Source organism: Mugil cephalus, chromosome 1 (genome assembly GCF_022458985.1).
Source record: "Mugil cephalus isolate CIBA_MC_2020 chromosome 1, CIBA_Mcephalus_1.1, whole genome shotgun sequence".
NCBI classification, from domain to species: domain Eukaryota; kingdom Metazoa; phylum Chordata; class Actinopteri; order Mugiliformes; family Mugilidae; genus Mugil; species Mugil cephalus.
Window position 1 is genome coordinate 38,087,693 of NC_061770.1, and position 16,187 is coordinate 38,103,879.

A 16,187-nucleotide genomic window follows, 5' to 3' on the forward strand; every position below is an offset into this window, starting at 1 on the left:
GCTGCAGGTTGTTGTTCCAAAAGACCTGAAAAGAGAAAAGTGTGCTTTTTTCCTTTGCCCCTTTCAGGCCATCGTATAAGTGGAAGCGACAGGTGACTCAGCGTGTCCCATCTGTGTCCAAAAAGAGGAAAATGTCCCTGCTGTTCGATCACCTCGATTCCTGCGAGCTGGCTGAACACCTGACCTATCTGGAGTACAAATCCTTCTGCAAAATTCTGGTCAGTGAGCCACATCCTGTCACCATTTCACATTTCCTGAATACTTACAAAGCAATTCAGTGTTTACAGGATAATTTTAGTTGCCAAGCGTGGTGGTGAAAATCACTGGGTAGTGATTATATTTGTTGTCTTGAAACATTTTTTTTTTCCCTTTAAGTGTTATTTTGGGAGGCAAAGCAAATGACTGGGTTTGTGCAGATTTAAATGGTGGGAGATTATTTTTTTTATAGATAATTTATTCCAGTGTGGTGGTAAATGGTGGCAGGATGGGGGGAGCGTGGTGGCAATGCACCATTTCTCTCCGCTTTGCATCTGTTCCTCTTTTAAAAGAGATTCCCCTGATGACACAAAAGATGGAGTAAGCTAAGCTGAGGCCCACAGTTACATAATATACCGATGAGTCGTCTGAGTATTCTCATGTAAGTCTGACATACGTCCATATTTTTAGTCTCTACTCTCCATAAAGCCCCCAGAACACTAGCTCTTTCAGACGTACCATCTGTGGCAGATGCTTTTTTTTTTTTTAAACAGCTCATATTCAGCTTGTTACACAAAACACTGGTTGTTAGATGAGGTTAGTGTCAATACTTGATTTCATATCATATCTAGAACCAAAAATCTGATAGTGATCTAATCATTGATCGCATGGTTATGATAAACGGGGATGTGAGTATGCTGTAGTTTTTGTTTTTGAGTAAATGGAAGTTTTCAATACTGCACTTCACCTTTTAGTTCCAGGACTACCACAGCTTTGTGATGCACGGCTGCACGGTGGATAACCCCATCCTGGAGCGCTTCATCACGCTCTTTAACAGCGTCTCCCAGTGGATCCAGCTTATGGTGCTCAGCAAGCCCACCGCCCCGCAGAGAGCTACTGTCATCTCCCATTTCATCAGAGTGGCACAGGTCTGTCTGCTGGGCCCTATTCAGATCAGGTTCGGGAATGTCACGGGGGTTCGGGGTGCGTGAAAAACCAGATTGATAGACGGCGATTTGCTTGGGCCGTGTGAGAAGAGAGAAGGGGGGGGGGGGGGGGTGAATTAGAAATGAAGAATGAAAGCCAACAGGTGCAGAGAGAAGGGGAAAAGACACTGTGGAGTTTACCTCCGTGCATTTAATGATCTAAAGGATGATTTCCTATTAGGCACAAATCTGGATAACAAGAAAATTAAATTAATCTAAAGGGGATTTGAAGGAATAAGGGAAATCCTTGCTTCTCTTGGAATTAACAAAAACAGAAAAGCCTTGCTGCGTGGTGATGCATTTTAAGCATTATAGTAGGGCTTTTTTTATTGTTCCAAATGATGAATTAGCTTGTAAAACAATTAAAATGAACCGTTTGGCTGCAAAAACAACACAAAATGAAAACATTATGTGGGAATAATTCTTTTCATAGAGAACAGTTTCAGGCTATGGGCCGTTTAAAGCGTCTTCAAAGAGATTTGGATTGTGCTATATAAATAAAACTTAATGGAAATTTTAATTAAAAAGGACTCACTCAAAGTGTTGCATATTACGTAACTTACAGCTCCTGACTCTCACTCTACATATAGAAAGTTGAATTGAAGAAGAATGAAGAATGCAATTATTTGAAAAAATAAAGGTAGTTAATCCTTTCAAAATTAAGCTCCTCGGGTAGAAAGGGTGCAGGTGGTTAAACTTGACTACAACCACGCTAACGCTAGTCAGAGCTGTGTCTTTTTTGCCCGTCTGGTTAATTTTTGTTTCTGTTTCCTGCTTTACTTTCAATGATGGCGACTGAAACTTTTGCCAAAACTTTTGCCGAAATTTCGCCAAAGCTGATTAATGCAAATGTTTGTATCTCCGAACCTCAGGTAACCTTTCCTCGATGTGTTTTGTCTTTATTGATCCAAAACAATCAATTAGAAAATTGTGGAGATGTAGAAGCAGCCAGAAATAGAAACAGAAACATGTTACTGCCATGCAGACCAATCACAGCTCTTGCGATCTAGCTCTTGTGTAGCTAAATTTCTGTCGCAGTAAACGTCAGGCTATGGCGTTAGGGTCTGCGTAGTCTTACTATAATCATCTATGAGTATCTTCAGGTCAAGATGCCTTTAATCTTAATCTTAATTTACTACCAGCCGGCTGCCTTATATGGTTCTCTGACCATATGCCTGGAGACCGTCGTCGTTTTCTCTACGGAATACATCTCTTTAAATGGCGTCCTGGGCTTCGCTCTAATTGATTTAATTTCATCTTGATGTTATCATTAGCTTTGGTCTGCCATATGGGCTGAGTTTTCACTCTATGTGATAGCTCACTCATCTCCACCGTGCGAGGGGGGCGTCAGTCAGCTATAGAAAGTGCACAGGAAGAATTTCCATCCCACTAACGCAGTGCTCTGCGAGTTTAGGCTTGGATCGTCGTAGCCGTAGCGAGATGTCATGGTCGCCTCCCTTCTCTTTATCTGCATAACAGCTGCCAGTTTGGCATTATTTATTTAGAAGGGCCACAACAGGTTGTTTTTCACCTCTCTCTGTTAGAGTACGCCCAGCGCTGTAACACCTCAGTAGGGCACTTGTCAGGGGAGCCCAGCAGAGCTCTCCTAAGTGTTTGACACTCATTGATGGAGAACATTTGGACCTGTTCTGCCTCCTGGCACCAAAATTACTTTGTAGATGAATACTGCAAAACTAATGACATTCCAATTAGGGATTAACTGTACTATCGCTTAGGTCACCCCCCTCCAGAAAAAGGGTTGGAGTTAGAGGCAGAACTGAGGCAGAATAAGGGTAGGGTTAGAGGCTGAGTAAGGGTAGGGTTAGGGTAAGAGGCTGAATAGGGGTAGGGTTAGGGTAAGAGGCTGAATAGGGTTAGGGTTAGAGGCTGAGTAAGGGTAGGGTTAGGGTTAGAGGCTGAATAGAGGTAGGGTTAGAGGTTGAATGGGGGTAGGGTTAGAGGCTGAATAAGGTTAGGGTTAGAGGCTGAATAGGGTTGGGGTTAGAGGCTAAACAAGGGTAGGGTTAGGGTTAGAGGCAGAATAGGGGTAGGGTTAGGGTTAGAGGCTGAATAAGGTTAGGGTTAGAGGCCGGTTAGGGTTAGGGTTAGGGTTAGGGTTAGGGTTACAGGCAGAACTGATTCAGATAAAGGGTTAGGGTTAGGTAGCAGTTACATACACACTACTAGTTGGGGAGTGTGAAAGCATCTCATTGGACGTAGCATAAGTATACACCCTTTAGTTGTCTTTGTCCCAATGATTTTGTTGTTTTACTATTTCCTGTGGCCAAATTTTATCCAAACTCTGACGTCTTTTGCACATTTTGCTTCCTTACAAATGTGGCCTCCAGATCAGCCTCTGAGGCTGAATAAAAGTCGAATCAAATTTTAGTTTTAGATATTTCTTGCGTCTGTGCGTCGCCTTATAATGAATCGTTTTTGGGACGGTGCCGTTGACACAGAATGGGCGAGCATTTGGATGGAGACATCCGAGAAAGATTGTCTCTGCTGAAAATTTCTGCCGTTAATCGTTTGCCAATTTAACATGCCTCAAAGTTTGATATTCAGAAATGTAGCCCAGCGCGAGTTCACGCGGGGAAAACATTTTAGCTCAAGCTGCTTTCAGATGTGTTCAGAGGCAGCACAGACGGTGGCGTTAATGTACTTGACATTTCCTAAAGCTTCCCTCAGGGTGCACTGATTGTGTCCCATTTCAGTTTCCCATTGAGTGTGCGTTACAAATGACTCAGGTTTATGAGATTTTTTTCTCCACTGCAGACACTTTGGTATAATTAAAAATGTTACTATAACTGCTTTTTTATTTCACGTTACCTAAAGCTCACTTCCAATTCATCTCACACTTTGTTTTTCTGCGAGTGCGCTGCCTGGCTTTGATAAACAATACCACATCACAATCGACTGCATGATAACAATTAGTGGACAAGAGGATGAACCCCGTCACCCAACCCTATTATACACAGCGGCGTTTTTCTCCACCAACTGAATAGTCCTGGCATGTTGACAATTAAACCTTTCCCAGGCCTCATTGATGCCCACATGCACGTGCAGCGTGGCTGAAACCTGCCCTGCAAATAATGGTCTGCCTTCTACAATGCTTTGCAAATTGATTCCAAAGGGTGTTTGAGCTCAATCAAATGATCCCCTCTGGCATCCCTCCCACGCAGCTGTGACTCCATTGATTTTCTGTGAGATGCCAGCAGGCTGAAGGGCAGCATGGCGCCCTGCAGAGTGCCATTCACAAAGAGTTAGCCTAACTTTGACACAGACAGGTTTGAACATTCAATAAAATCTCAGTGCACGCAGATCTGCTTCACCTTCCGTCTTTTTTTCCCTCTACCTAAAATCCTTTTTGGCCTACTCGCTTTTGGTAGCGGCTCGCACATTTATAAACTCCCTCGTCTTTCACACTCACCCCTAATATATATATATATATATGTTCCTTCTCTGCTGACAGAAGCTGCTCCAGTTGCAGAACTTCAACACGCTCATGGCGGTGGTGGGCGGCCTCAGCAACAGCTCCATCTCTCGTCTCAAAGACACGCAGGCCCACGTCAGTGCAGAGACCAACAAGGTGCAGTAGCTGCTCTTCCTCTCTAACTGTGGCCGATCTATTTCCGTCATGCACGGCCAGACACTACTCAACAAAGTCAATGTCCACAGCGTATCGATGCACTTAGCTTAACAAGTGATATTGAATCTTTATTTGGTACTCCACATCTTCTCTGCGAGAGCTGCCAAGCTTCTTGTCTGTGCCGATTACTCCCACGCAGTGTCTTTTTAGGACTATATGAGTTTGAGCCACATGACAAGAAAGTTAATCGCAACAGTTGGTGGAGTTACAGTGTCTCTCAGGTTATGTAACTCCATCTGGAGGAAAGTTTTACAGAATGTTTGTGATCCTTCCAAACAAATCTCTCTTGAGATAAGCCGTTCCTTTCCAGCCAACTCTCGTGTCCATCCTTTCCCACCGAACTAATGTCTTCCCTCCCCGTTCGCTCAACTGCAGGTTTTCAACAACTTAATTGAGCTGGTGACATCCTGTGGGAACTACAGTCAGTACCGCAAGCGTTTCTCCGAGTGCTCGGGCTTCCGGTTCCCCATCCTCGGCGTGCACCTGAAAGACCTGATAGCGGTGCACGTAGCGCTGCCAGACTGGGCGGACAAGGAGAAGACGCGGGTCAACCTGGCCAAGACCCAGCAGCTGTACGCCATACTTCAGGAGCTGGCAGTCATCCAGACCACACCGCCTAGGATCGATGCGAACACAGACCTGCTCAACTTGCTTACGGTGAGTTGATTGTATTCCACCACCACATAACAGCCATAGCAACATCAGATCCTGCAGGAAGGCCTGAGAGTTTATTCGTCATGATGGAAACAATCTAGGAGGAAACATTTTGCGTCCAGCCTGTTTGGTAACGCAGCCTTTCGTTCCGCTGGGATTTGCCTGGCTCATGGTCAAACAGACTGTAGCCAGCTGGGACAAAGTCTGTGAGCAGACAACCTTAGATGTAACCAAAGCTTTTAAAACACAAACCTGCAAACGCAAAAGCACTCAAATGGCGTAAACCGACATGGTTCAGAGTGGTCAGGAGAGTAAGAAATGAATTATACATGATTACTGGAAAGTGGCGTAATTGAAACATTGATGTGATGAAAGTAACAAGCACACCACAATAGATGCAAGAGAAATACTCGACATACTCAACATTCAAAGTCATTAGGAGGACGATGATCCTGGACGCTAGTTAAAGTCTCGCATTTCCAAATGTGCAACTCAGTCCTTTGGGAGCAATATAAGGCACAAGGGAGCAACATGACGTGCAACTACAAGACACTTTTAAGGAACAAAGAACATACAAAAAAAGAAAGAAACAACACCATAAATGTATCGACTGTCCATGGAGGATGTGAACATGGGGTGCTGCAGTTGTTTTGTGTGAAAGCTGTTACACAAATAAAGTTTTGATTTGATTTATGGGACTAAATTGAAAAAGTTAACAGGAATTACAGGGACTAGATATTTACATATTATATATGCGGAAGTAGTATAGGTAATAAATGTAATAAAAAATATATATATACAAATACATAAAATTAAAAAATACTTGAGAAAAAAATACGGTGCTGCTTGCAGTTTAATTAAAAAATAAAATGTCCAAAAGGTCCAATTTCACTTGTCAAAATAAGGTTAAGGAAATTACACATATAACATTATACAATTATATATTTTGTTGTAAAAGGGCGAGCCTTGTGTTTAACTTTGGGAATGAAGAGTCTATACCTTTGAAACCTTGGCTTGAAACCTTGGGGGATGTTTTGCCAGGACTTTACAGCCTACATGTGTCCGTCATTAGTAGATGCAGATAAGGGTTTCCACCATTTGAGAAGGAGATCTTTCGGAAGTTTAAACAAACCCAAGAGATCAATTACCCAATCCATCTGGCTGAAGGTGTTTGTGCAAGATTGCAGCTGCCGTCACGTTTTTTTTTTTTTTTGACCTAGAGAAACCACTTGACAGGTTTTTGGAGCTGAGAGGCATCAGGAATGTTTGCTGGACAGAGTCAATACCCAATTATCTTATGCCAGTGCTTATTGAAGTTGAGCTACTTGAGTCCTGCTTGGCTCGCCGCGATAAGATGGAAAGAAAGTCAATAGATCCGGCGAAATACCGACAAACAGACGGCGTGCCGGCATAGAGAGCTACAATAAGTAGATTTTACTTGTTAATTTGACTCACGTTGATTAACCTCTCAGATAAACTACATACATGTGTTTCTTTTTCCTTCCACATTTACACATTCAACTCAATGAAAGACAGGAAACACAATTATAGTAAGAGAGTAGCATCGAGGGAAACAATCCGAGTCCAACAATGGATGCAGTGGGTAATTATGTGTGGCGGCTGGCAGCAGCGACGTGTTAAGAGGCACAAAAAATAGAGGCTGCTCCCCTCACCTGTTGCCATGGCGGCTGTTTTTAATGTACGGTGGCTCTGCTCAGCAATTGCTACAATGGACTGGTTGGACAGGGCCTTTGTGTTAATGAGGATGGAGTTTCTCCAATTTTTCAGCCTTCTCAATTAACGTAATCGCGTGTAAAACAAAATTTTAGATTCAGAAAACACCATCTGCTCATTTTTCCGTTAATAAAAATAGTTAATAATATCGATAATTTATAACGCTTGGACAGGTTTGATGCGATGTGGTATATTTGTGTAGTGTTTTGAGCTAAAACATTAAAAGACACAGTCTAGGAACATGTGATATTTAACCCTCGGGGAACCCCAGGGACATTTTTGTCCATTTGGGCAAAATTTTACTCTTCATTTGGCTGCCATTTTGGCTGTGTTAAAACATCCATATCCAAAGACTGCTATAAAAACTTAGCGGATGAATATCTTTTTTCTGCACTTTATTCATTTTGAGGGATTTTAACCCTTTTAATGTCAGTTTGATTACTTGAAGTCACTGTTGTTTTTTACGAAAAAAAAACAATTCAAAACAAAACATGGAAAATGAGCTATTTGACATAAAATTGATGTTGGGTGGCTGGGGCATTTTGTTCAGATCAGTCTTGGGCATGACCAAGATTATCTAAAATATTGACTTGATTGGGTTATTAGTTTTTGTGTAGCATCAGATTTAAAATTTACTCTTAATGGACAAAAATGTGCCATTGACTTCCATTATAACATATTATCCATTATAACATTCATTCTGCAATATTAGGGTTTCATTTAGGAGAAAAATAGTCAAATATATCATTTTTAGTGTAAAGCACTAAAATCTGCCATTTCCCCATTATAGCATAAAATATTTGTTATTTAATTCGTTTTTGTGCTCATGTTATTGAGCTTAGCAGGCTATTATGAGGTGTGTGTCTATGTGTGTCTGTGTGTGAGGGTAGTAAATTAAACAGGTGCCTGAGGGTTAAATCAATCTGCTGAAAAAAAAAAAAAGGATATAATGTGTGACCTTTAAAAAAACACAAAACTACGATTACAAACTTCTGCATATTCCGATATGAATATTTATGCGCAGAGTCAATTCTATGAGCTTTAGAGGTTAAATATAGGAATCCCACATTGGTCAGTTGGCACCAGGCTCCACTTTATGGCAGTTTATGGGAGCGCAGATTTGATTCTCAAATGAAGACTTGGCAATTACAGTGACTACGGCTTTAAAAAATCTATTTAAAGACGTTAATACCTGAATGTGGAGAATAGTACATATAACAATTTAACTGACACTTCAAGGCCGATGTCTGCTTACTTTAAACATGACTGAGGGGTTTGCCTATGTTCAGGGATGCAGTATTGTATAGTACACTGCAGGGAATGATAGTAAACTGCCACTAAATACCACTTGTCACTATATAAATGCAGGCGAATAGGGTCCTAGGGTTAGATAAGGACCGGAGGTTTTACCGAAGCTTCACTCACGCTGGCTTTTTTCTGTGCAGGTGTCTCTGGACCAGTATCACACAGAGGAGGAGATCTACCAAATGTCTTTACAGAGAGAACCTCGCAAGCCAGCAGCAGTAAGCAGCATAATGCATACAGTGGGGGAAATAAGTATTTGATCCCCTGCTGAATTTGTAAGTTTGCCCACTTCCATAGAAATGATCAGACTCTGGTTTTTATGGTTGTTTACTGGTTATGGGTATAGACAGAATATCAGTTGAAAATGCATAAAAAACACACAATCTAAAAGTTATAAATTGTTATGTATTTTATTAAGGGAAATAAGTATTTGATCCCCAAGCACAACACAAGTCAGTACTTTGTAGAGAAACCTTTGTTGGCAAGCACAGCGATGAGACGTTTCTTGTAGTTGGTCACCAGGTTTGCACACAGCGCAGGAGGGATTTTGGCCCATTCATCTTTACAGACAGTCTCTAAATCCTTCAAGTTTCTTGGCTGCCTCTTGGAAACTCGGAGCTTCAGCTCCCTCCACAGGTTTTCGATCGGGTTAAGGTCTGGAGACTGACTAGGCCACTCCATGACCTTAATATGCTTCTTCTTGAGCCACTCCTTTGTTGTCCTGGCAGTATGTTTTGGGTCATTGTCATGTTGGAAAACCCACCCACGAGGCATCTTCAGTGTTCTTGCTGAGGAAAGAAGGTTTTTGTCCAAGATGTTACAGTACATGGCTGCATTCATTGGCCCCATAATGCGGTGAAGTTGCCCTGTACCCTTTGCTGAAAAACAGCCCCAAAACATGATGTTTCCACCTCCATGCTTAACCGTGGGTATGGTGTTCTTTGGGTCATACCCACTTTTTTTTCATCCTCCAAACATGGCGGGCCGAGTTAATGCCAAATAGCTCAACTTTGGTTTTGTCAGACCACAGCACTTTCTCCCAAGCCTTCTCTGAGTCATTTAGATGTTCACTGGCAAACTTAAGGCGGGCCTGTACATGTGCCTTCTTGAGCAGGGGGACCTTGCGGGCACTGCAAGAGTTCAATCCATAACGGCGCAGTGTGTTGCCAACTGTTTTCTTGGTGACGGAGGTCCCAACTGCTTCCAGATCATTAACAAGCTCCTGCCGTGTTGTTTTAGGCTGCTCCCTCACCTTTCTCATCATCATCCTCACTCCATGAGGCGAGATTTTGCGGGGAGCTCCAGACCGAGGACAGTTGATGGTCCTTTTATGGGTCTTCCACTTGCGAATAATGGCACCAATAGTTGTCACCTTCTCACCAAGCCTTTTGCTGATGGTTTTGTAACCTATACCAGCCTTGTGCAGGTCTACAATCTTGTCCCTGACATCTTTTGACAGCTCTTTGGTCTTGCCCATGGTGCTGTAGAAGTTGGAATGTAAGAAACTGATTCTTAGAGCAGGTGTGCTTTATATACATGACGAGTTAAGATCAGGAGTATTGGTAATTAGTTGACTGAGCACAGCTGTGTGCCACATGCGCACCAGCCAATCTGTAGGAGCCTGAATTCTAAGTGAATTGTTGGGGATCAAATACTTATTTCCCTTAATAAAATACATAACAATTTATAACTTTTAGATTGTGTGTTTTTTATGCATTTTCGATTGATATTCTGTCTATACCCATAACCAGTAAACAACCATAAAAACCAGAGTCTGATCATTTCTATGGAAGTGGGCAAACTTACAAATTCAGCAGGGGATCAAATACTTATTTCCCCCACTGTACGTATACGTCCCTGTCCTTAATATCCTATACGGTACATGTAGAAAGGCTGATTTGCAAGTACCACAAATCCAGGCTGGAAATATTTCATCCTCTTGACTTCTGCTCAGTACAGCGGCTTATTATTTTTTTTGTGTGTGTGTGTGTGTGGATAGGGTTAATATTGATCTCATGTCCATTGGTTGTAGCAGAATTCCAGCCCCACACCCGCACCTGACTCCAAGCCAACGATGATCGATGAGTGGGCCGTGTCGGTGAAGCCCAACGCTGACCCGACGATCATCAAGAAACACATAGAGAAGATGGTGGAGGTGAGTTCCCCTCCGGCTTCCCATTAGCCCTTCCCTCGGGGGTTAATTGTTGAGTTACAGGATACACTGCAAAGATAAGGATGAACTGTTGACTGCAGTTGTCTGCCAGTTACAACAGATTTCAACATTCAGCATAAATTTTAACTGAAAATTGCGTAACTCATATCTTTTTCAACTGTGGGATTGTAGTTCCCTTTTTTTGCCTAGTCTGCTAAATAGTTGGTTAGAAAACCATGGAAATATGTCATTAAATCTGGGCTCGGTCTGACTTTGCAACAACATTACCCTTTTTTTTTCTCTTCTTAAAAGATAAGATGAATATAATTAAGAACTCACCAAGATTCACGACCCTGGGGTGTTTTTTTTTTTTTTTTTTTGTGGGTATAGTCGCAGCTGCTGCAGCCCTGTTGGTGTAGCAGTCTATTCATAGTAAACAATACATACAGTTATAGATATTGCTGTGTCTGCCTCCACTGTGCTGGTTCTGCTTGTTATATTTTGGCATGTCCTAAAGCATGCAAAGAAGAAGTAAGCACATTCATACTGGGCTCACAAGAGGGCAGCTTAGTAGTAGCAGTAATGTCAAGCATGTGGTGGTATGATGTATATCACGGTATATTTCAAAATTCTGACAGTATCACAGTATTTTTTGCCGCTTCACTTATTAGACCTTTCTATCTTCACGCCACCTCGCAGACACAGTCACACCATGTGTGTTTACAAGCGTAAAATTGAAAATGGTCCAGTCTGAAACAGTGTCTCACAGCGCAGTGTTTCATAACGCTGTGTAATCAAATATGCCGGTACATTAACCTCCTGACACCCTGCGTCCTCATATGTGGACATTAAGTTTTCATTTAGACCTTTTAGTCTGCCACCTATTGGTTGCAAAGGGTCCATACGCAAGTCGGTGTCAGAACATGACAACAGGGTGATTCAAGTGGACAAGGTACGAAACCTCATCAGATTCTACGGTTAAAACTAGTTTTTGCTTTGTTTTTGCGCAAATTTAACTAATTCTGTCAGTAGTAACAAGCTAAAGTGTTGCTAATTGACAGGTGCTCGTTTGAGGACGTTGGAATTTCATTCATAATAATAGGTTTTATGTATTGTTACATATTTTTTGTAGTTTTCTAGTTAAACTCAGACTAACGTGTATATATCCCGGAGAAAATTTCCAATCACATTATCTGGGTGTCTTATTCAGATAAGGAGAAATCCAATTTTAGTCGCAGTAACGTGTTTACACAAGCGTAAGTTGTCCAGTTAAAGTCGGATTAAGGTAATAATTATTTTCACGTGCATATTCTCGTGCATGTAAACATACTGACTATTAGGACATACTTAGCTCCTCCTACCCACCCAGCTCTAGTTTGTGGTTTTATTGACTGTGAACTTCACACTCGCTTTCAAAATATTTACCATTTCCCCACGTCATGACTGTCACGTAAAAAAATATGTCAGAGCTATTTGTGGCTCTGCCAGGTCTGACCACAGGTACTTACTGTAAGGCTGTCCACTCGTCAGATGTTAGTTGGAGATCTGAATGGAACCCCAGACTGTGAATGTTTAGTCAGAAATCAGCAGTTTTTACTGCAGCTGATTGAGGCTGTCCTACTTTAGACTTCCTGTCAAGTTTTCGCTTTTTTTGGCCTCGGCTGCAGCAGATTTTACAGAGTCACGCTTGTTGAAGCGCTCAAAAACATGCAAACTCCTGTTAAGATGACTGATTCGGGTATTTTAAAAGTGTGCATATGATACTTACAGGCTTCGATTAACTCTTTCGCCCACAGTCCGTCTTCAAGAACTTCGACGCGGACGGCGATGGCCACATCTCCAGGGATGAATTTGAAGCCATCAGGAACAACTTCCCATACCTCAGCAAGTTTGGGGAACTGGACAAGAACCAGTGAGCGCCTGCAAAAATTCACTCCGTGCACGTCGCTTCGTGCACGTTACAGTCTTTTGTGCCTTTGCACGGGGCTCAGCTCTTTGTGCTTCTCCTCGCAGAGACGGGCAGATCAGCAGGGACGAGATGATAGACTACTTCATGAAAGCCAGCTCCCTGCTCAACTGCAAGATGGGCTTCATCCACACTTTCACCGAGGCCACCTACGTCAAGCCCACGTTCTGCGAGCACTGCGCTGGCTTCGTGAGTAAACACCTTCTACTCCCATATGAACAGTAAAACATGTTTAGAGCATGGGTCGTATTCAGCCCAAGGACTCAAAACTGATGGAGAGATTAAGTAGGGACCCCCTACCTACTATATGTGTTCTATATTAAACTATTCATAAATATACATTATTATTAACATTTTGCATTCAATATTAAGCTGTAAAAATAATAATCATATATAAATATATATATATATATAGCTGCACTATTAGCTTCTCTTTTCACCTGGGGACTGAATAGGCTCTCGGCCAATAGCGGCGAACCGAACAGAATCGGTGTGTAATATGCGACCTCTTCATTGGCTCGCTGAATGAGTGAAGTGTTGACTGAAATATGTTCTGGCTCCATTTATCCCTTTACTAAAATACGCTGGATTCATGTTGATGTGTATTTAAAGAAATTTTAATTTGTAAGGGAAAATTTTTAAAAAATATATAAAAAAATGTCTAATCAACCAAAGATTTTCCGCCCCCCTGCAGTACCTCTGTGGACCTGCTAGGGGTCGCAGACCCTCTGTCGAAGGCCTACGGTTAAGAACATGGTGCTGCTTACATTTTTTTCCAAACTACTGTACATGCGATACTTTTAAACGAACCCTTCCAGCTTCAGTGAAGGTCTTAGACGAGTATCGATCTCTGCTTTCATGTTTTCAAACCCATCGAGCGCTCCGTCGCCTCGATCGATAGCGCGCGCGTCGCGGTTTGTTTAAAAGGCCGAAGGTTGTGGCGTGCTCGCTACCGACGCTATCTGCACTTAATTATTTGCCTCGGCGGTGCCGCGGGGCCCGGACGTGAGAGCGCATCGCTCAGAGGCTCCTCCTGTCGGGCTAGTGCCAACGCCAATTACTTTGAGCTACGGGCCGCGCGAAGCCGCTGAGGTTGCATTCTGGGGAAATATGGCAGGAAGGTAATTGGGCGAGATGATAACCCTGCTCTGTGGCAGAGTCACATCTGTGAGTGTCCTGTGGCCCTTAACGTCCCCCAAAGCCCCCCCTCCAAGTAGCTCCCTGGAGTTATTTAGAGGCAGACGGTGAGTCAGCTGTAATGAGAACAGGAGCCTTTCATTTGAAGGAGCGATGACATGCCTTTCCCCCCCTTTATTTTTCTGTTCTTGCATATAAACTACTGAAGCCTCAAAACAGGAGCGCAGCATAGATTATGTGTATTAGACCTTCAATAACACTCCACACACCCTTGTGTACACACACACACACGTTCTCCAGGGGAAACTGGCGTTTTCAAATCATCACGAGGGGAAACTCGGAATAGAGAGTCGGCAGAGATAAGGACTCTGGCAGCGTGCTTCTTCCTTTGAATATATGTGTGTGTGTGTGTGTGTGTGTCGGAGGCAGATACACCAGCCGCTTCCTCATCTGCCTGCTTTGTACTTTCCTCTTGGCTCCTGCGCAAAAACAATATTTTCCCGCAGCCCATTTTTCAACACTTGTCTCAAACATGCCGTACAAGCCGAGCCGGGGGCCTCCTGTAAACACTCTCGCTGGTATGATACTTCGCCTGCAGCCTCGTTTAACCTCACGTCTTAATGAACGGCTCACGGACGAGTTTTCAAACGATCGCACAAAAGCTTAAAATCTCAGGGGGAACGCGGGAAGAGTTCGGCTTAAGACTCCGAGGACTTTTATGAGAGAGACGCCAGAGACTGATGCGTGAGTTCTTTTAGGTTCGGAACAGTCTCAGAAAAATCAAAATGAGACTCGGCTCCTCTGTAGAAGATTCAATTGGAGAATATGAAATGTTTCCGACTGGGAGAGGCGTTTCAGATTCTCTCCAGGGGGAGCCCCGTAACAGAACAAGAAATCCAGCTTCTTGTTGCTCTTCCTGATCACAGACGCCAATATATTTGCAGCATCCAGATGGTGAAACAAAGCTCCTATAACTTATCACGGCTGGGAACTGTCTGTTGTCGCTGCCACTGGCGTCGAAAACCATTTGAAGCTGCACGAATCTGAAGTCACGTCTACGAGCACGGTGATAATTTGGAACTTACTTACAGTTAAAAGAGGAGATTGGTCGACCTTTGATGCAGTATTTGTCTGTTAAGACCCAAATGCAGAAACGAGAAATGAAAGAATTAGGGGCGATGAAGGTTTTATGTGGTCTGTTTCTAGGCCAAAAAGGTGCTCTTGAACGCACCACAAAAACTAGAGCAAACATTCAGCTAGCATGCACGGCGTGCAACATCGCTCAAAAAGAGAAGTGGAAAGAGCAAACATCTAAGACGGAGGCTCGTACCGTTGTTGCATGCAGGACATAAGTGCAACAACTAGACTGACTTTAGGTAACAAAAAAAACAACAAAAAAAACTTCAGCTCTAAATCCACTCATTCACATGTTACGTCTTGTTCATAAATCAAAAGGTTTTAGTGACAGCGTGTGGTTTTACCAGGGCTCCTGGACTATTTCTGGGCATAGTGGCCTTACCTCCTGGAGCCTCAGCTGGTTTCCCAGCATGATAACAAGATTCGACAATGTGTGTTAATTAGTGAGGTTCAGCGCCACTTGTAGGCTAGTTAAACTGAGCCCCCACCTCCGCAGAAGCCTTCCCCCCGCCTTTTCACGACTTTATGGCTCTGTTGTAATATTAGCATAGATATAGGTGAGTAAAACCTAGCAGCTCAGTTGCACATAAAAAAAAAACACTCTCGAGAACAACAAGTAAAAAGAAAAGAAATAAGATATAAGTTAAAGTCTAGTAAAATTAAATAAGTGTAAAATAAAAGTAAAAATCAAGTAAAGTAAAAATAAAAATAATATATATGTAAAAATCTAGTAAAAATAAATAAATAAATATGAAATAAATGAAATAAATAAATAATGAAGTAAAAAAAATGTATAATTAAATAAATAAAAATAAAATATATGTAAAAATCTAGTAAGATAAAATAAGAAAATAAAACTAAAAATCAAGTAAAATAAATAAATAAATGTAAAATAAAAAATAAAGTAAAAATCAAATAAAATAAAATATAGTAAAAATCTAATTAAATTAATTAAATAAATGTAAAATAAAAGTAAAAATCAAGTAAAATAAAATAATATATAAACATCTAGTAAGATTAAATAAATAAATATAAAATCTAAATAAAAATAAATAAATGTGAAACAAAGTAAAAATAAAAACAGTAAAAAATTAAGTAAAATAAATAAATAAAATTTAATAATAAGAATCGAGTAAAATTAAATAAATAAATATAAAATATAAGTAAAATATAAGTAAAAATTCAATTAAAAAATAGTATGATCAAAAATGTACAAAATATGCCTCTGAATAAATGAACAAGCTATAGAGACAGAAGTAAATATATATTATA

The 16,187-nt window shown here is 41.6% G+C and overlaps 1 protein-coding gene across 3 annotated transcripts in view; it reads left to right on the plus strand.

Moving 5' to 3' along the window:
* LOC125017774 (RAS guanyl-releasing protein 2-like) overlaps positions 1 to 16,187 on the plus strand; it is a 44,941-nt gene that overhangs the window by 17,126 nt on the left and 11,628 nt on the right. For 2 of the 3 annotated variants that reach the window (XM_047601371.1, XM_047601296.1), the window contains exons 6-13: positions 68 to 218; positions 951 to 1,124; positions 4,654 to 4,770; positions 5,206 to 5,487; positions 8,664 to 8,741; positions 10,556 to 10,678; positions 12,472 to 12,587; positions 12,689 to 12,830. In XM_047601371.1, coding sequence (XP_047457327.1) covers positions 68 to 218; positions 951 to 1,124; positions 4,654 to 4,770; positions 5,206 to 5,487; positions 8,664 to 8,741; positions 10,556 to 10,678; positions 12,472 to 12,587; positions 12,689 to 12,830 — 1,183 coding nt within the window. The remainder of the gene's footprint in view (positions 1 to 67; positions 219 to 950; positions 1,125 to 4,653; positions 4,771 to 5,205; positions 5,488 to 8,663; positions 8,742 to 10,555; positions 10,679 to 12,471; positions 12,588 to 12,688; positions 12,831 to 16,187) is intronic. The other variant, XM_047601449.1, reaches the window with a different exon arrangement.